The following is a 20,391-nucleotide window of genomic DNA, read 5'->3' on the forward strand; positions in this document are numbered from 1 at the left end:
TGCATCCTGGTTTGATCCCAGCTAAATGGCAGCCATGCCAGTATGGAAAAGGGTCCTGTTAAGGAAGATGTTGAAAAGCACAGGTCTTACCCAAGCCACAGTCTCAAGTATTCTCTGGCTCTCCTGCATTTTCATTGAGATTAAGAATGGATTGCCAACGCATGAGCCTATCAAGCTGTTCTGCCTGCTTGGAGGTGAAGAGAAGAGGCTTATAGCCCTTCTTGTTAGTCTATCTTCTGTTTTCATTTATTTTCCAGTGTAAAATCATCCAGACTAGGTTAATTCTTCCTTTTCTGCCATCTCTCCTTTTAGAATGGTTGCAAAGTCGGGCTTTACCAAGAAGAGAGATGCAAATCAACCCTTACTGGGTAAGTGAATAATAGGTTCTCACAGCTTTAATAGCATGCAAAATATTCCCCAAGGTGAGGAAGGAGGAAAGGATGTAAATAAGAAAGGGAGTTTCTACTGACTAGCACAGGAGTGGGCAAAATGTGGCCCACCAGGTCATTCTATCCAGCCCGCAGGGCCCTTAAAAATTTAGAAAATTAATATTTATCTGCCCTGGGCTGCCTGTCGTGCAGCCCTCGATGGCTTGCCAAAACTCAGTAAGCGGCCCTCTGCCCAAAATAATTGCCTGCCCCTGGACTAGCAACAGGAAAAGTCATATCCATACATTTGTGTTTAAAGCAAAAGTTTATTTCTGATTTTCACTAACACCCATTGTCAGATGTCCACAGTTCAGCCTTCCCCCGTCTGCAGTGGGGGGGTGCTGGCTAGCAGACAGGTGGCTTGCAAAGCAGCCTTGCTTCAAACAGAGGTGGTGATACAAGGGCAGCCTATAATGTGAGAGTCACAAGCTCTCACCTCTGGCTGATGGCATAGCATTATATTGCCTTGCCAAAAAAAGAACCAGAATTCAGATCTCTAAGCCAGGAGCATCTGGGAAAACTGAGAGAGGATTTGCTTAGGCCCCAAGCATGAAAGGAGTGTTTATTTTCCTCTGGTATCTCTTGAGCAATGCCTAGACGGCTGATGCATAAGGGAATTTCAGACAGCTGCTTCCAGTCCTGTTGGGCTGGAAGAAACAATTTACCACTTATAAAATGCATTTCTTTTGGAAGGTCGAGAGACCGAGATCACAACTTTCTGGACCATGCTGCAGTTATTTCTGAGATGCAAAGAAGGCCACGTTATAGTATATGAAGGAGCATCAGGCTATGGGAAAAGCCGACTACTTGCTGAAATAAGCTACTTAGCCCAGAAGGAAAATCACAGGTTAGTTCTCTTAATTTTAGCAACTGCCTCTATTCCAATCGCCAACTTCAGCAATGGCTCCTCATCCCTTGTTTGAAGTGTGCTACACCTAGTGTATCCCTTACCCTAATGCAGAGTCTTATTGACGGGAACTCAGAGGTATATGTAAACCACAAGTGCAACTGTTTTAGTTTTTGAGGGGAAGGTATTTACTAGGGTGGCTTTCATATTTATCAGAATCTCTTCACTGCAACCACTCGGTCACAAAGTCAGATCAGTCCTTTCAATGGTTAAGGCTATCATAAATGATGGTTGCAGTGCAAATTTTTTATAAAACCATCACAACCATTCAGTGTAACTACGTAGTGGCTCTCAGCAGAAATGCAAGGTCAAATTTTCAGCATTTGAATGTATGTCCAGATGTAATGTTATGTGAAAACCTTCACTGGTTCACAACTGAGGTATCAGCTCTGGATATAACATCCCTCCCTAGTCCCTGTAGTTACAGTGAGGGAGGATTAGTCAGCTCCCAGCCACAACAGAGATCCTTTTGTGTGACCATCTGTATCAACAGTTACATTAACTCATTTCCTTTCCATTTGCTGTGGCTGTTTCTGCTCCCTGCCTCTGTGTTGGCAAAAACCAGCCACAAGAAGTGGGGCATATTTTAAATCAAGATTGAGTGTTTTTTCAGGAAGCCATGCAATAGCTCAAACAAAAATTATAAGCTTGATACAAAAAAGTCACTGGATGAGCTTCTCTGGTTAGGAGGTTAGAGTAATTAAGTCCATTTTGGCCTTAAAATTTATGAATTGCTATCATCATCAAATCCTATGCTGTGTTATGTGCATATCCTTAAGAGATGCCCCCTGCCGCCTGTTCAATGTGGTTCTAGATGATGTGCCTATCAGTGAAATGACTAATCAGCTTTGGAAACAGGCCTTTTTGAAGTAGCTTCATAAGATGCTGAGAGGGAGCTTTATAAAACCAGACTTGAAGTCTTATCCATTGTTTCCTTGTACTGTTTTCTGTAACCAGCCACGAGGAGGCATCGGAAACTATAAGCCTGATTCATCTTAGTTTAATAACCAGGAGATGGTTCATAAGCTCACTTGTTAGCCTCAGTGTTTAACATGTGGGCAGAAACCAGATATGGAAGCAGACCTGTTGTATTAAAGATCTCCAAATAGATCAGGGTTTTGTTTTTGTTTTTCATTTATAGAATAAGGTAGAACTGGAGCTATAATTGCATACTCTTTCCTAGCATGTTCTCATTGCAGGGAAGATTTTTCTCAGCTACCTTCCTATTTCACACAGGGTGACATGTCTAGAGCTAACCAAAGTAGATATCCAGGAGTCTTTCAGTGCCATCTGGTCACTTATGGCTATATTCTTTGGGATCAGAGCCTGTAGACCTTACAACAGAAAAGATGTCCTTCAGAGCAAACTCAGCGGCTTGCTGGACGAGAACCTCTACTGCCTTCTGAATGATCAGTTCCTTGTGAAGGTAATGGGGAAACGATTTGCTGTCTGGGACATAATCCTGTGTGCATAAGCAGGTTGCAAGAATAGAGTTCTGTTTATTTCTTCATTTTGCTCTGTGCTGTTTATGTCTTTCCCCTGGCTTTGAATTTATCTAGCAGAAAGCACTATTTAAAATAAAGCTAGGAAAAGGGCAAATTTGTCATGTTACACCAGAAATTTCTTCTTCGTCAGACTGATGTTAGTGTGCATTACTTTTAAGCTTGCAGCTGCTGTTGCTAAATACCCTTTCTCTTCCTGACCAGTTCCCCATGTCAGCTGAGGCTGCTCACATGAGTAATGAGACAAAGCAACAAGAAGTAGAAAAGCTTTTCCTCAAAGTCCTGCAGAAGGTGAGTGAGCCCCATCACTGTGGAAATGGGAGGAACAGATGCCTCAGACTAGGCACAAAGGACATGTTAGACTTGAAAGTGTTATGCTGTTCCCCGTGTTAGATTTTTTTTATAGTTGGGACTGAATCTGGGGTTGTGGATCTAAAAGCATAAAATTCTACGGCATAAAACTAAAGAGCCAACTGTCAGCTAGGCCTGCAGCAGGTTTATCCCCATCTGTCTGTGGCCTTGACACTTCTAGGAGGCAGGTAGAGTGAAACCTGAACTAGGCTATAGGCAATGTTAGCAATCAGCTACCTTTTAAGGGATTCTAATAGCCATCCACCAGGCCACCTTCCTCAAGGACTCCGCAAGATCCCCTGAACCTGAGGTGCTCAGTGATGGTTGCTCCCGACTTGGGAGGGATTTTCAAAAGTACCTATGTGATTTAGGAGCACGCATTCTAAGAAAAAAGATCACTGAGATATGTGCTCCTCAGTCAGCTGGGTGCATTCAAAGTCCCATCCATGGTTCCATACAGAACTGTCCAGATTTTCCATTTTGAGTCTTTGTATCTTTGGTGGGGAATTCATGTCCCCACAAGGTAAAGGCTGGTTTAGCAATGAAGCAGCAGATTCTCAGGGGGTTTAAATGGACCTCAGCATCAACTTCAGTGGAGCTATACTGACAGCTGGTGAATTAGCCCATTAAGTTTGAACTTTTGGGTTCCACTGGGGCAGGGGAAGAGATTTCATTTGAGGTGGAAGATGATGGCAATTAATAAATAAACCTGAGGCACATCTCTGTCTTTCTCTGTCCTCTTCTTCTCTCAGCTTGAAGTGTGGCTTAACATGGTCATCCCCTTCTTTTCTTCTCCAGGCAGCAAAGGAAACAACCCTCATTTTTATCATTGATGAAGCTCATTACATTGATCCTGCCTCGTGGGACTTTTTGGCACATCTCCTCTCGCACGTCCCTGTCTGGATAGTCATGTCATTGGTTCCTTTCCCTTCTAAGCAGCTCATCCCCTGCTTTTCTGCAACAAGTATTTTGAAGAGCCCCAAAACCACTACTGTTGTCCTCTGCGAGCTGGAACCTTCCCTGATCCTAGAGATGGCCTGTCAGGTCCTGGGAGTGATCAGCATCCCCCAAGAGCTGAAAATGCAAGTGTCTTTTTCTATCTAGATTTGGGAAGGGGAGGAGTGGGGTGGTAAATCCACAAGGACATCACAAAGCTGATGATCCATGAAAGCAGAAAGGGCCATGGCATCTGATGGCCAGTGGGAATGGCCTCTACACATTACATATTGTTTGATTGCAAAGGCATTCAGCTCTTTCCAACAGTAATTTGAGCATTGGAAATGAATGCAGATAAATCCCTTGGCTTTGCTCCATGTTCCTGTTCTGCATTCCTGCTGTTTCCCAGATTGGCTGCACATGATTTAAGGAGGGAATTGCAAAGGGAATTTCCAGGCAATTTAAACTATTTAAAATCCTAAATGGATTACACGTGCAGGGGATTATGTGGTTTGCCCTATGCCACATAGCAGACCATGGTAAAATTGGGAATATAACCCCGGTGTCCTTACGCTTCTGTTTAAAATATGCCTTTGTATTATTCTTGACGTGGGATCCACTTGAGGAAGTCATTTAAGCACTTGCTCCCCTTTAATGATTACTTCAGTTTCACTGTCTTCTGTAGAGCTAAGCAGAAATGTAAAGCAACACATGTGTTATGGGAATACCTGAATCAGGCCCAGGGACAAGAATCTGCTGGAATATAAAAGATATTTAAAGTTCTTCTTGTGTGTTTTAATTTTTTCAAGTTGCCATCTAACACAGACATGCCATTTAAGGCAGTCCTTAATCTGGAGAGCACTTCCTGTTTTGGTCAGTCCCATCATGCCTGGGCCAGTCAGTTAGTCCAGGATGTTAGTTTTTATTGCTCATTTCTCTTTTCTGATAATTGGTGAATCATGAACAGACCAAAAAATGCCAAACAAAGTCAACTAAATATTAATGTATGAAACGTGTTAATGGGAAGATGCTTACATTAGGAAGTGAGGACTTTTAAAATCTTTCCTTAAGGTTCCTTATACAAAGAAGCTTTGGGGTCCCTCTCTACTGTGAGGAGTTATTATTGAATCTCATTGCCAATGATGTGCTTCACATTTGTCAAATCCCAGAGGCAGAAAAAGAAGAAAACAAGTGGTCTAACCTGTCTGGTAAGATATATTCAAATGCCATAGCTCTATTCCTAGCCAGCAGGCTCAGATTTCTTGCCTACATCCCCATTTTATATTATTTAGACCTTTCGGAGGCTTGGACTGGATGGGTAGGTAGTGCCTAGTGAAACAGAAAGCCTTTCACTTCTTTGTCACTAACTCAAACCTAGCCAAGCAGCCAGGTGTTGCTGTCACAGGTGTGACAGATGTTAATCAGGCCACTTGATATGCTGTTGAAGGCACTCAAACATAGTGAACAGTCTCCGAACCTATATAGAATAGGATTTGTTGTGTCCTGTTCAGCTTGTAGTCTGAATGTCTCCTAACTCAGGATCAGCAAAATGGTCTTGGCGCAAAGACAGCTTTTTGAAATCATCACACCATCAGTTTCTGGCTATTTTTAAACACTAATTCTCATAATGTTTCACCCAGCTACATGTAATAATGCATTTGGTCTTCTCTATCTTTGTTTCAGCCTTCTTCTGGGTCAGTGCAGGTGCCATTCTCAATGAAGGGGGCATAATAGACGATGCAACGGACCTGTTTAGTACTATGAACTCTCTACTAGAGATAGGAAAATGGTCCTCTTACTGTTTACAATTGTTGGTGTCATTATCTGAGGTGTGGTAGCTTGTAAGAAGAAACAAATGGCATTTCAGTAAAGGCTACTGCGGTGGGGGGCTTTTTGTGAAATTAAACTGGCTCCAGGCCTATCAGTCTCTGTACTGTTTGAGTGCTCGCAGTTTCCTTTTTGTGGTTGGTAGAAGAAATGCAGAGCAAAGAAAGACAAGTTTGTTCTAGATCACTGTAATAAGATAAATAGACCAATGCATGTTCTACAGCTCTGCTTACTTCATAGTTTCATAGTACTTCATAGTTCTGACTGTGCCCTTGTAGCATGCTGCTATACAATTTCTTCTCCCTCTGCAGTCATCGCCATCACATCGAAACCATACAAAATGCCTCTTGTCAAGGAGAAAGAGCTTTACATCTGTAGAGTCAAGAAAGGTGTCAACTTGGATACCATGCTGCTGCCACCAAGGCTGAAGGGTGAGCAACAGGTCTGGGGTGCTCCTAGGGTCTCTTGCATATGCTTCCAAAGACAAATGACAAAGAGGCTGTAGCACAGTTTTGAAATCTGGAGCTCAACATGGTGGGAAGGGCACAAAAACCGCATAGGAAAGTCTGTGGACTCTGCTAGACAAGCCAACATGCAGCTTTCTATAAAGGATGCATGATTCAAATGGAACTCTATCCTTTTCCCTTATCTGCCTTCTCTTGACACTGTTGTGTTCTTGGGGTAAGGTCTGGGTGCCCTGCAGTATCCTTGCAATACAGGAAAATGCTATCATCCACATCTTAAGGACTGGAAAGTGACCCAATGACCCGCCAAGGCTGCACACAGCCTATGGCAGAGCTGGGAACTGAGTCCCAGGCTAGTTTCCCAAGCCCTGGACTTCCCTTTCTCCCTAAGGGAATGCCTTGAAATATCTCTTGGGTCATCAATCTGCTTAGTGTTATTTCTCATTCCAGTAAAGTAGCAAGGCAGGTGGTGATGAGCAGCTGCCCCTTTCTGCTAACACTGACTGAAACAACCTTTCAGGGGGACTTCATCCCCCAACTCCTTGCACCTCATGTATTCCTTCTACAGCCATTTCACTCGCATGTCCCTGACCAGTTCCAGGTGGGTTGGATCAAGGCTCCACGGATTTGTCTGAGGTACTCAAACAGTCCATATTGCTATTGCCACATATCGGAGTTCCTTGCTCTCTTTAATGTCTCGCAGCATCCCCACTCCCTTGGTATAAAAGAGCTCTGCTGTCCTCAGTTGAAAGATGGGGAATTCAGAAACAGGGGCCATGCCTACATGAGACTCTGACTGCGCATTTGCTACTGTGTAGTCATTAAATACTACTTGCAGACCCAAGTACTAAACGACTGTGCCATAACTGACATTACAGCTCAGTAGTGTCCCCGCATAGCTCCATGGTGACATTGACTGTGCAGTAGCTCATTACTACTGTGCTGTAGTGTTGTGTTACAGTTTGTGCCTCATGACACTACTGGACAGTAGTAGTGACCTACTGTGCAGTAAGCATCTCGTACAGACACAGCCAGGGAGACTGAAGTGCCTCCTGCCTTAGGCCTCATAGGAAATCTGGTGGAGAATTGAACCCAGGTCTCCTGAGTGATAGGCATTATCTAAGTATATGCCAAAGTGAACTTAAAAAACCATTTACAATGTACCTTAAATCAATTCACAGCAGATGATTACACAGTCTGGTGGGTGGCAAATTGGCTTGGGGATCACACTCAGAGAGTAGTAGTAGATGGTTTGGTATTGACCTGAAAGGATTTGGGCAGTGGGGTCCTGCAGGGCTCGGTCCTTGGACCTGTACTCTTCAACGTCTTTATCAGTGACTTGGATGTGGGCGTGAAGTGTACTTTGTCCAAGTTTGCAGATGATATTAAATTGTGGGGTGAAGTGAACACACTGGAGGGTAGGGAATGATTGCAGGCGGACCTGGACAGGTTAGAAAAGTGGGCAGTACACAGTAGGATGCAATTCAACAAGGACAGATGCAGAGTGCTACACCTAGGGTGTAAAAATATCCATCACACCTACTGGCTGGGAAGTGACCCAGCACAGAAGCAGAAAGGGATCTTGGAGTTATAGTGGGCTCCAAGATGAACATGAGTTGTCAGTGTGACGAAGGCATCAGCAAAGCTAACCGCACTCTATCGGGCATCAGCACATGCATGACAAATAGATCCAAGGAGGTGATACTTCCCCTCTATGTGGCATTGGTTAGGCTGCAGTCGGAGTACTGTGTCCAGTTTTGGGCGCCGTACTTTAAGAAGGATCTGGACAACCTCTGCACCTGGGGTGGACTTGGTTTATGCTGCCACTGACCAACCATGAGCAAATGATGTTCTCTGAAAACCCGCAGATGAGAGGAGGGCTGGAGTCCTAGACTCACGCCTCCCCTTACACAGGAGGCATTTATCACACAAAACAACTAGCACCATAGGCTGGAATAGGCAGGCTCCCACATGGTGTGAATTTTTAGCTTCACCTGCTTTGGTTTATTAGAGACCAAGCTTCAGGCCTGGTTCACTTTTTCCAGTCACTGAAGTCAATGGAGTTTTCTCAGTGTAAAAATAAGTGAGAACAGGCAAGTCACTATTTAGGATGTTCTGCAGAGAGAGATGGTGGCTGAATAGTGTGCTGCACACAGATCTAATAATAGCAGATAGTTATCTGTTGATTCTCTATGTTTACAGAGATTTCTGTGCTCCAGCTGGACAGCTTCAGCCCCTCTGAGCAGATACTGGTTAAATGTGCAGCTGTCATTGGCCATATCTTTACTGTGGAGCTGCTGCACTTCATCTTTCCGGCGTGGCCAAGTGAGAAAATGGAGAATACTCTCAGGACCCTGATAAATTCCCATGTATTTGAGTTTGTAGGAAAAAAGAGAGGCTGGGGACACTTATGCACATATCTGGGTTCCCCAGTGACACAAACAATGGGATCAGATATAGCTGAAGGTAAGCAGGGCTTTTATTTCTAGTTTTCTTGGGAATGTTTTTGCGGTGCTTTGTTCATCTCTCTTTGGGCCCTATGCTGGCACCAATAAGTAAAAGAGACTATTTTGTGCCTGGTCTAGGACTCAGTGAAATCAATGGAGCCTGGATGAATCCCTGCTCACATATAAATTCAGTAGTCACTGACCAGCTCAAGTGACCCCTTTTTTATCTTCCTTTTCCATGTTTATGGGAGTAGGGAAATTGCATTGAGAATCCTCAGAGTTGTGCATGAGGATCTGCAATCATCTGGATTCACTCACATCAGGGGCTGTAGCACTTCTGAAAACAAGTAGAACAAATCCTGGTTTCCTCAGGCAGCCATCCATCATCATGTAACGGTGCCGGAAGAACAGCCAGTCTAGGTGGCTTTCAGTGAAAGAGATTTTAAGGCAGTGGCATGATGGAGAAATACTTGTTGCTTTCCAGATATTGGAGCTGCTGTTCACTTCTGTCTGAAAAACCAGGGGAGGGCTCTGAGATTCTGTGCCCCCCTTCTACGGGAAGGAGCCTATGAGCTACTGCTAGAAGATCAGAAGAGGGCCTTGCATGACAGATGCACAGTCTTCCTAGACCGTAAAGCTCATAAATGTAACAGCTGTGGTGGAGGGGACTTTATTTCCTTACTTCCTTTACACTGCAGTGTAGACTTATCCTTATGGGGACCAGGCAGTGAGAATAAGGACAAGGCGCTGCTGGTTCCTGAAGACAATCTAAAGAGGCTTGAAGCTCTTCATGCACAAGGTAAATATTGAAATCCAGAAGGTTAGCACTTCAGAAATGTCACACTGGGATAGATGACATGTTGAAGGGCATTGTGTTGTAGAGTGATGCATGTCTAGAGGTGGTAACTCATGCCGGTTCATAAGCTTATCCTATAAAAACAAAGACGATATCTGCAGTACTCTGGGGCATAAAACTTCAATGTATCGAGTGACTGATAGTCTCGTGACATGTCAAGTCTTACATCCTGTAAGGTGCTGCTTCTCCATCTGATATCTCCAGTTTCCAGAACTCTGCAAGTGAGTTCCCTACCTTTGCCAAACCAAAGAAAGCTGGAAGACCTGAACCTCCAGCTAACCTTCCAGCTATGATCCTTCTTAGATGGCTAATATAGAGCTCAGTCACCCACTGGCCAACTGCACCAGGCTCATGGCAGGTTTATAATGTCCTAAATATCCAAAAGGTCCCCATACATAGGTCAGTCTTGGAGGCAGCTCCATGGCTGAGTGTAATGTAACGGGATGGAGTCGACAGTCGGTGGTTCTTGAACATACTTACCAGATGTATAGATAAGTGTAAAGATAATTGTTTGCAATAGGGAGACCTGATTCGTAACAAAACTTCAGTCACTGTTACAGCAAGAAAGTGTCTGTATGAAACATTTCCGATACCGAGGAGTGTTTTATCTTTTCTATTACAGGTCAGGAAACTGAACATTCAGGTTGTGTAGTAGAGAGGACTGATGTCTCCCTCAGGGAGGAGCTCACCGTAGACGCTTCTGCAGCCTTGCATGAAGGTAGCATTCCCTTGCTCAGGCAGGCAGAAGAACAATGTGTGTAGAAAGACATGTATTAACTTTTCTATTGTCATTTAGCTATTTATATGGCTCCCATTATCATGAGAGCTGAGAACCTCATGATCTTAACTGGACTGATGCTGCACAAATGAAGAACAAAAGGGTTAAGTAACTTTTCTAAGGCCAAACAGAAATTGTGGCTAAACAGGTAATTGGACATGGGTGTCTAGGATCTCAGACTGGTACCGTAGCCAATGCACTCTGCCTTCTGCCCCCCTGTGATTTCAACCATGTTCTTCTGACTTCAACTTCAAATATGAACACTGCTAACCAATGCACTGGTGAAAAATTAACAGCAAAGTTTGACTTTAGAGGCTAAATCTCTTATCACTTATATTTCATCTTTCTCAAAGTATTTTACAGACTTTATAAAGAAATAAGCCATCACTTTACACCTTTCCCTGAGGTGCATTTTACTAGTTATTTAACAAGGTGCAACACAAAAGTAAGTTAAAAAAACCCTGTAAGCTAAGTGACCCTAGGAAATAAGAACTGCAGGGAGCCAGAACAAGGTTCATTCAGCTTATTTGTTACTCTTGTTGTTACTACTGCTATTTTTATCTTTGTTTTCAGAGAATGTACAGAACAGGGCAAAGTCATTCACGAATAAGCAGGGTTTGCCAGATGATCATCTCAGGTACTGTATGGAGAATCCTGGACCACTTGATAATCAAAGAACAAGTTCAGTCCTTGGGCTGGCTTGTTCAAGAGACGAGGGCTGGATATCAAGGAATAAAACTTCTTATGTCCAGCTGCTTGTTCAGGTCTGCCTCTGCTGAGCTCCGATCTAAAGCTTGCTAAAGTCAATGGGCAGACTCCTTTTGGCACCAGGAAGCTTTGGATCAGAGCTGTGAAATAAAAAGTTACTGCTGCTTTTTTCCAAAGGTATTGTGCATCTTCTGAGTCTCAGTCCAGTGCCCTAAGGACAAGAATTTCCTTCCTTTCATGGTTGTATTTTTGACTACTTAAGATCTTGCTTTAATGTGTGCGTGGAAGGGGAGGGGGAGTGGATGCTGGATAATTTAAAGGAAGCAAAATTATTTGTCCTTTTAATTTATCATGTGTGCTGGGTATCTCTGCAGTAGGTGGCAACCACGTACTAATATTGGCTACTGAGCTCCTCATCCTCATGAGTTCCCCCCAGTAGAATCCACTGGCAATATTAAACTGGGTTGTAGCAACCTCTCCCACTATCCTCTGTTTCCACAGGGTTGAGGAGGAGTTCCTGGACAGAGTGGGTAAGATCCTTGAAGATCATGAAAGGGGGCAAGTGGAAGCCAGGAACCTTGCACCTTGTGAATGTAGAGAGGCTGTGGAGTCAGTGGTCTATGCTTTAGCACACCATTACATGATGATGGATGACAGACCCATGGCCTTTTATTATCTCCTGGAGTCTGCAGCTGCTTCCTTATATTTATCTAACAATTACATGGTGAGTTAGCCTCCTTGTATATGAATTCCTGCTTCTCCATTTGACCCAACACTAAAACTGACCCTGGACAAGCTCCTTCTGGCCTCTCAGTAGGGGAATCAGGGGTGTGTGCTCTCATCAAAGAATGGCTCTATCTCACAATATCTGTCTCTGTTTTGAGGCATACTTTTATTTGGAAAAAGCGACCAGCCAGAAGAAAATGCCAGTATTAAAGATGCTCCCATATCAAAAGATGCACAAATTCAAGGTCAGCCAGTTAGAGGAAGCCATCTTCTGCAGCCTCAAGGGAGAGGTAAGAAGCAAGTTAGACCTTTAAGGAGGTTGTGCAAAGATGCTAAGCTTCCTAAGGGTACTGCCCGTCTCTGCCTTCCCCAAGAGCTTGTTTGTCCCTTGCCCAAACACTCAAGGAACATCAGCGGGGCCCCCACTTCCCTTTCTCCTTACTGTTGCCATATTAATAACAATGAAAGAAAAACAGAAGTCCACTTGGCTTTGTGGTCTAGCTACACTCACTTCCAGTGTTTCCCTCACCGAGGGAGCAGGGGACCATCCCAGTGGGGTCTGGTTGCACAGCAAGGATTAGGACAGAGCAGTGGCCCAGCATGTGCTCCCTACCCCCACGCTCCATCTGCTCCTGGCCACTGTCTGGGGAATGCTCTTAGTTCAGCATCTCCTTGCAGAGGTGGATCTTGCCATGATGTACTGTGCTTTCACCTTTCCACTCTCCTGCAGTATTATGAGGTGCTCACATATGGCATGGACCACAGAAAGCTGTGTTATCTAAATGTGCATTCTCGCTCTGTCTCTCACCCTGTATCTTGCTAGCTCATTATTCCCTGGTTTTGCCGCTCAATCCCTTTATTTGGATCCCAGTTCAACACTCTTGTTCTAACATACTGAGTATGCCATTCAGTCTCATGCATCTTCCAGGCTCTTTCCCCAAAGTGCAACGATGCAGCGATATGGAGTGTTTACCTTGCTCTTTGCTCCCCATGCAGGTCTGCTTCAATCTGGGCCAAGTCTCATTGGCGAAGAAACTCATTAAGAGGGCCCTCTGCCTCTTGCATAAGGGATTTCCCAGGACCGGGGTTGGAGCCTTCTTCAGATTGTTACTGGAAGAGTCAAAGCACTTCTCATCTCGTGCTCGACAGCGTCAGGCCCAGAACGCTGAGTAAGAGGAGACTTGCGGTTAGATGGGTCTCGGCCTTTGTGCCCTGATGGATATTTGTGCACATCACCATGGAAACTGAATGCAAATAAGCGTGATTGGCACTCTCTGTTCAAGAGTGTTTCTAACTGGCCTTGGCACCTTTGCTTGATCTCTTATTATTTAATTAGTGTGCAGTGTTTGAATTGCTGTGATCTCACGGTTAATTCCGTCTTCTCTTGTGTGACAGTGAGAAGGCATTAGCTGTCTTGAAACAGCAGATCCGTTGCCTCTCTTTGCTCTGGAAGCTCTACAGTTTAGATTCTACCTCCAGCAGAAAGTATTCATGGCTGGCAGCGCTGATGGAAATCAATTTGGCAGAGGAGTGTGAGAACAAAGTGCAAGTATGTATTTTATAGTCCAGGTATAGGGACTATCATTGGGATTAACTCCCAGTGAGGAGGAAACTCCTAGAAAGTTTAGAACAATATCTCAACTTACAATATCTAACCATGTATGGCATGCAGCTAATTTGTGGCAGGAAGTTTTTGCTTCCTCACATTGCAGACATTAGATGAGTTGGATGATGAGCAGTAGAAGTTATCATTAGACTGAGTTTTGGCAGCACAAAACTGGTCATAATTCATTCTGCTTTGGTGTTTTTTGATCAGAAAAATTAAGTTTTTCTAATGCTCCTCAGTGGCAATTAGATCACCCCTGAGGGTTGATGTAAAACACACCTCCATGTTAGCAGTCCTCTGAGCTACATCCGGCCGCTGGTGCTACATCCAGCTTAGAGCTGTTGTTCTCACTGTGTTCTCTTCTGCAGCCTCGTGTTTTCTTTCTGCTGCTTGGTGAATTTCAGTAGGGTGCATTTTCCTGTCTTTTTTTTTTTTAATGCTTTAGGTCATCTCAACATATATGGATTTTTCACAGTTCTCCCAAAATATGGGTTACAAAGATGAATGGCTGAAATATGAAATGATGGCCATCCAAAGAAGCTCCCAGTGCAACTTCACCCTCATCAGACAGAGGCTGTTCATGACAGCACAGTTAACTCAGGTGCTGGCTTATAGCAAGCTATGCTTAGGTCATCTGACCCAGTCCATCCAGCTGGGTAAGTCGATTCTGGCCACTTGTTAGTGGTGACGGTTCCACAGATGTAATTGTTTCATGGGGCACATAGAGAGAGATGCTTTCTTATCTCAACAGGCTTTCAAGCTCATATCTTGTGTGAGCAGCTCCAAGAAACCAGCCTCCACTATTTGATTCTTTCTGTTCTCTTCAAAGCTGCACTCCTGAAGAACAAGTATTAGCATAATTTCATTTTGCTGTGTTAACTGGCTAGAGCTGGAATATGCATGTTAGAAAAATAGCTATATGAAGAGAAAGGGAGGGAGGTAGAGTGAAGTGCCTGCATGAGTGTGGATAGAAAAATAGGGAAGTATAAGAAAGGATGGAAATGAAAGATGGGTCCTGGAAACAGTAAGAAGGAAAGATGCAAATGGGAGGGAAGATGTGGGCTTGTTTTAACCTGCCAAAGAGCAACAGTATGGTAGACAAGCTAGCATGGCTTCTGTTAGACCAGGGCTGATGCAATCATTGTCCTTGAGGTCAGGGTTTCATTAGGACTGTTCCTTTGGGTGACTGTCTCTCAAGAGTTCATTTGTAATTACTCTTTTCTATGATTTTGTGATTCCATTATTTTAAACCATTAGTGTTTTGCCCACTCTCAGCCTTTCAATCTCCTCCTGTAGGTACACCCAGTGCATCAGTGTCTTAGAGTGGCTCTGGGAACTTGCTGCTCAAGAGGAGAATATCATTGCCCTGGCATGCTTCTATTCAGCCTGTTTAGACCTGCTTTGTGATGCTGGTAAGTGGTGCCTTGGGTTTGGAAGGAGGATGGCATCCTCTGAGATGATTTGTGGGAACAGGCATTTAATATCTGCCTGGAGGGGTGCTTTTGCCAACAGAGTCTGTCATTGCTATTATTCAGTCTCTGTGGGAATGTCCACATTAGGATCTAGACGGGTGATTGCAGTTCATTCATGTAGATGTATGTAAGCTAGCTTGCATGGTAAGGCAGTAGCTGCCAGCAACACAGTGTTCACCGTAAGTTTTAAAACTTGCCCAAGTCCCTCTGAAAATACTTAGCTGGGTAGCATGAGCTGAGCTTTATGATACTGCAGCCACATTCCTATCAGCTGCATTGTCACAGGTAACCAAACTGGATAGTTTAACATGAGTTCAGGAATGTCCAGAGCTGCAGTCTCATCTCCAGATTGTAGTGTGGATATACCTTATGATGGATTTGGACTGAGATCTCAAGAGAAAAATTAATCCAAATGAACTATTCAACTGTATTATGAAAACGCTCTTCATTCATTCAGGGTAATTTTTTTTGACAGTTGAGACATAGTGAAATAAACCCATTTTAATTTGTAATGAGAGCATCTACACAGCACTTCAGTTTGGTTTAACTAGGTTGTTTTCAGTTTGCACCTTCAGTCAATCTGGATTTTGTTTTTTTGAGCATCCCCATGTAGACAAGCTCCAAACAGTCACCAACCCACACCAATGCAAACTACCACTGAGGTCTCTCCTGTATCTTCTCATAGTTCCTCTGCTGCCCTATTAAGATACCACTGGCTGCAAATGTTTCTGTGATGCCCATTTCTTTTGCAGGGTATGATTACAGACCCTTTGAGGAGTGTCTGCAGTTCATAAAGCAATATGAAACCAGCTGCATCCTTAAGTGTCAGAGTAACATCATGCTGAGTCTGTACGCGTCTTTGGCCATCTGGTAGGGGATTTAGGAGATCACACCATCCTGCTGGGGATTTATTCCCTGCATTCCCAGTGGGTGGAAAGCAGCACAGTCCTGTGGCCAGGATGTTAGATTTTGCAGTAGAAGCTCATGTGTCTGCATCCAATTTTTTCTTTAAATATAAAACTAATGCTTCCCAGTTTGGGTGCTTACATTTTGGCCCCTTGATAGAAATGGCCTGATTTCCAAACTGGCCAAGCACTAGCAACTCCCATTGCATTTAATATGAACATGAGGCTACTGCCATTTAACTGCCTATGGTATATAAACCCATATGGGTAATATTCACCTCTGCGCAGAGAACAGTGCAACCCCCTATTTATTCACCATGAAAGTTCCTCGTTAGCCTTCATAATGAGGAGGCTCTTTTCCTGTTTGTCTCATCATGGTTAGCAGCTCTACAAGGCAACCAGCTGGTCCCTCAGAACCAGTGCAAGAAAAGGGGTTGACTGAGTGCATGATCTGATGGATTTTTTTTTCCCTCTTTGTATTTCTCTCTGGGTGATGGAGGTTTGGCAGGTCCCACTGCTGGAGTCTGTTCAAAGACAGTTTCACCAAGGCTGAGCAGCTGGTGAGCAGAACAAATGCCTCCCTCTTTGGTACTCATGGTTTCTTCAGGTTCCTGGAGTGCCAGGTATTGTTGCTGTTGAAAACCATGGAAGATGCCCCTAAGGAAGTCCAGGAGATGCGCAGCTCAACACTGAAGGTGATGTTTCTCTTAGTTTGAATCCAAAGCTTATGTAAGGGAGGGGCTTGGTACACTTGGCTTCAATGAGATGTGGTCCAAATTGGTCATTAGCATATATAGCTGTTCCTGAACACCAAACTGGACTGGCCAATGGGCCTCATTTCATCATGTTCACAGTTGGGCAGCTTTATAAGAACTACCTCCACTGGTTTAGCTCCACCTATCTTAGATGAGATGCTGATAGGATTTTAGGACCTGCACTATTAACCCTGCTCTGAACAGGTCTATTGTCTTCTCTAGTACTTCAAGGAATTCCTTTCTCGCTGCTCAACAAGTCCAGTCTACCACACAAGAGTTTACAGCCTGAAGGCCTCAGTGAATCTCCTGGGAGACGAAGAGAAGAACCACATCCATTTGTCAAAGGCACTCAAACATTCACACGTGCAGCAAAACAGCATGGAGGAGCATGAGCACAAGATGGGTCCAAAGCAAGATCTGTAGGAATTCCTCCTTGCAACTCCACTTGAGCTGAGCTCTGAGGTAAGCTATATCTTGGGATGGCAATGAAAACAGGATGGGCAATGGGGACTGATAACAGTAGCAATGCACTGGCACTAAGTGACAACTCGTGATTTCTTCCCTTTGTCCAACAATAGTGAATTGATGTACCCACATAGGCACAACTGGATTCCAGATAACTCTGTACTGAATTATAACACAAACGGTCAAGGCCTGGCTTCCATGCATCCTGCTGCTCTAGCAGGTTTCTAGTGGCTTCTAAATCACATAACATGGTGAACAGTAAAAGGGCTCACCATCTAGTTAAAAGTGATATTACGTCATTACTATATGTCATACAATCTATGAAAAAAAACGTTGAATCTATGGTGGATCTCACCTGGATGCAGTGATCCCTCTTGAGAAAAGTCTTTGTTTCAAGTTTGCTCTTTGCTTCCTTACATAACTGCTGCCCGTGATACAGCCTCACATAAGCTAAGCTGTGGGGTTTCGCTTGTAGAATTCCTATTGCAGACACTAAGAGGCAGATGGTGGCTTGCAATTTGTTCTTTATTACCCTCTCGCATTTTATATACACCTCTTTTTAAGGAGACTGATGAGAACTCCTATAACAGCTTTTTACATAGCTGCTCCAACTTGTTCAGCAGAGGGCATTATATACAGCTTCCTCTCACCTACCCTTCACAATTAAGATGGCAACCTTCCTAGTGTTTCTAGTTTCTGTGGCCTGTGAGGAAAAAGACCTTGTTCTCAAACTCCAGTGGGCAACAGGTCCTGAATGAACTATTAGGAGGTGAACAAATGGTATGCTCTTTCCTTTCAGCCCTTCAGTGCATGAGCCGCAGGCACTTTCTGCCCCCTGAGCATGTCTTTAACATCAGTCCAGCTTCTACTTATCACTAACCATGCTGAGATTTTCATCCACTGACATGGACATGGACTGGAAGATCTCAGCAACAAAGGTCAAGATGAAGAGGACTCAAAAAAATATGCCTCACCAAACATGGACGGCAAATCCAGACTGAAGTAAGTCCACCTTCGGCTCATCTATAGCCAGAGCATACGTTCACATTTCTTCTGGTGAGCTACGGAAGCACCATCCCTGAGCTCAGACCATGGCCATGGTCTTCAGGAAAATCCCAGTGAGTTGTTCAAACAGCATGAGTGGGCAGGAGAGATGTTGGAAGCTGGAACATGACTTATGGTGGTGAGGAGACCATACTGTCTCATAAGCATGTACAGAGAAGGGCATTAGTCCATGTAGTGTATATAGTATTCCTAGGAGCCTGGAAAGAGTGTGTGAAAGCCTGCACTCAGGGATATCTTAGAAGCATGGCAAAATGTTGTGATAGTCCTACTGAAATGCCACATCCAACAGATGCATCCCTTGATTAGGAATATTGATAGCCTTTACTTGAACCAGCATGGAGTATTTACTAACAATGCTGCGTTTGGATCAGTTCTGCTGTTGCTCTAGGAAGTTGTATTTCTGTTGTTATATCAATAAAGCAGAGAATTGCTCTACTGCAATTCTTGCCCCAACATATAAGCTTTTTGCTACAGGGGTTGGGCACAATGACTGTTAGTATTGTAGATGTTAATTGAAGCTTTTAATAGTTTTATATGTGTATAATTTTTAATAAGTTGAAGACATTTTCCTATTATACAGCGAAGTGACGTTAATAAGACTGTAAGTGCCGTACTGGGTCAGACCAATGGTTCGTCTAGCCCAATATTGTGTCTTTGACAGCGGCAGGAGTGGATGCTTTAGAGGGAGAGCATTGAATTGGGTATATCTAGAATGATTTATCTCCTGTTCATTATACTTCCTGGTACTCATCATCATTGGTCTAGAGATGCCAGAGGAAACATCTCCAACTGTTCTGTTTAATAGCTAATACTAGATCTACCATCCATGAATTTGTCTAGTTCCTTTTTAAACGCAGCTATACTATCCGTGTTTGCAACCTCCTGTGGCAATGAGTTCCATAAGTTAACTGTGTGCTTCATATAAATAAATAAAGTGGATCTTTTTAGCTTGTAGTTAGTTTTGTTAGTTAGCTTTATTTTTTTAAGTTAGTTTTGTTAGTTTTAAACCTACCTCCAACTAATTTTGATGGGTGCCCTCTAGTTCTAGCATCCTGTTACTTGGTGAATCACAGTTCCTATTCACTTTCGTCATGATTTTACAGACCTCTATCATATTCCCCCTCAGCCTTCACCTAAAGGGTGAGGAGATGCAAAATTCTATCCACACACATTTGACCTTCATTCTACTCTTCCTTCATTGTTACAGTCTTTAATTTACCCCGTATTATGTTAATAGAGTAAAGGATTTGAAAAACATGGGCAGTCTCACTGGAGTGCTCACGTATTTTCAGTTAAGCACATGCTGAAGTATTTGCTGAGTCCCAGAGAAGTGATTAGAACCAAGTGAATGTGGTTTTGGCTCAACGGCTGGAGAGATGCTAAGACTGAAACGGAAACGCAGTACATACCCATATCTCTCAGCCCTTTCCTGGTTGCGATGTGGTTGGCAATTCCTATCACAGGACCCCAATTTCCTGCTGTTGTGTTTTGTAGCAGCCTGTCATTAAAAATAGAAAGTAAATGCAGCACGTCCCCTGCCTTACACTGAGATTATTTGCCATGGGCTGAGTTCTGATTCTGCTGGTCAAGGGAGTTATTCTTCCAGGGACTTTGCATCTCTGTTCTAGTCTTTTGCGTAAGACCCTCCTCCATCCGCCTGAACTTGCACTTGCAGCCCTGGCCCTGTAGTACTATTGCAGGTCTTCATGTTGGGGGATTCCCTGCAGAGATGTCAGTCCTGCTCCCTGGTTAAGAGGTTTCAGCTGGGCAATACGGGTCACGTCCCTTCCCATCAAGGATGAAGTGCACGCTCAGCCCTTTCTTGGCCAGCTGGACGAAGAAACAGGTAATGAGCATTAGAATCCAGGTCTACCATATGTACAGGGTATTATTGTACCTGAAAGACACCAATGCGCCCCACAATGCAATCTGTATTTTGGAAGTTACAAGATGCATTTATTTTTCAGCAACTGCACGCAAACAGGTCATTTCTGCAATAGAAATTGAGGAGAATAGCTGTGAAAATGTTCAAGCGTTCATGGCACTGGGTTTTCAAGGATATGTTTGTTTCTAGGCTTTAAAGGTGGAGGCGAGGCTCCAAAGATGACAGTTGCATATTCTACAAGCCCAAAGGAAGATGTGGCAGCTGCAGGCTCAGTGGGATCTTGGGAGGCTTTTGGCTTTGCCTTTATT

The 20,391-nt window shown here is 43.8% G+C and overlaps 2 protein-coding genes across 2 annotated transcripts in view; one reads left to right on the forward strand and one right to left on the reverse strand.

Annotated features, from left to right (window-relative positions):
* Positions 1-1,125: 1,125 nt before the first annotated feature.
* On the forward strand, positions 1,126-18,363 carry LOC109295378 (adenylate cyclase type 10-like). The gene is made up of 21 exons (XM_019514223.1): positions 1,126-1,275; positions 2,572-2,761; positions 3,042-3,128; positions 3,987-4,270; positions 5,196-5,332; positions 6,263-6,382; positions 8,618-8,881; positions 9,347-9,661; positions 10,341-10,436; positions 11,070-11,133; positions 11,706-11,928; positions 12,089-12,220; positions 12,927-13,099; positions 13,326-13,479; positions 13,982-14,192; positions 14,288-14,384; positions 14,833-14,948; positions 15,761-15,878; positions 16,413-16,608; positions 16,891-17,130; positions 17,933-18,363. The coding sequence occupies exons 1-20, from the start codon at positions 1,154-1,156 to the stop codon at positions 17,089-17,091; spliced, it is 3,300 nt and encodes a 1,099-aa protein (XP_019369768.1). The 5' UTR covers positions 1,126-1,153; the 3' UTR covers positions 17,092-17,130; positions 17,933-18,363.
* A 1,749-nt stretch (positions 18,364-20,112) lies between these two features.
* The window catches only part of LOC109295377, a 12,003-nt gene continuing 11,724 nt past the window's right edge, over positions 20,113-20,391 (reverse strand). Inside the window, exon 8 of the mRNA XM_019514221.1 lies at positions 20,113-20,384. Coding sequence (XP_019369766.1) covers positions 20,235-20,384 — 150 coding nt within the window. The 3' untranslated portion in view covers positions 20,113-20,234. The remainder of the gene's footprint in view (positions 20,385-20,391) is intronic.

The sequence above is a fragment of the Gavialis gangeticus genome, unplaced genomic scaffold (assembly GCF_001723915.1).
Source record: "Gavialis gangeticus isolate Ggan-Ray unplaced genomic scaffold, GavGan_comp1, whole genome shotgun sequence".
NCBI classification, from domain to species: Eukaryota; Metazoa; Chordata; order Crocodylia; family Gavialidae; genus Gavialis; species Gavialis gangeticus.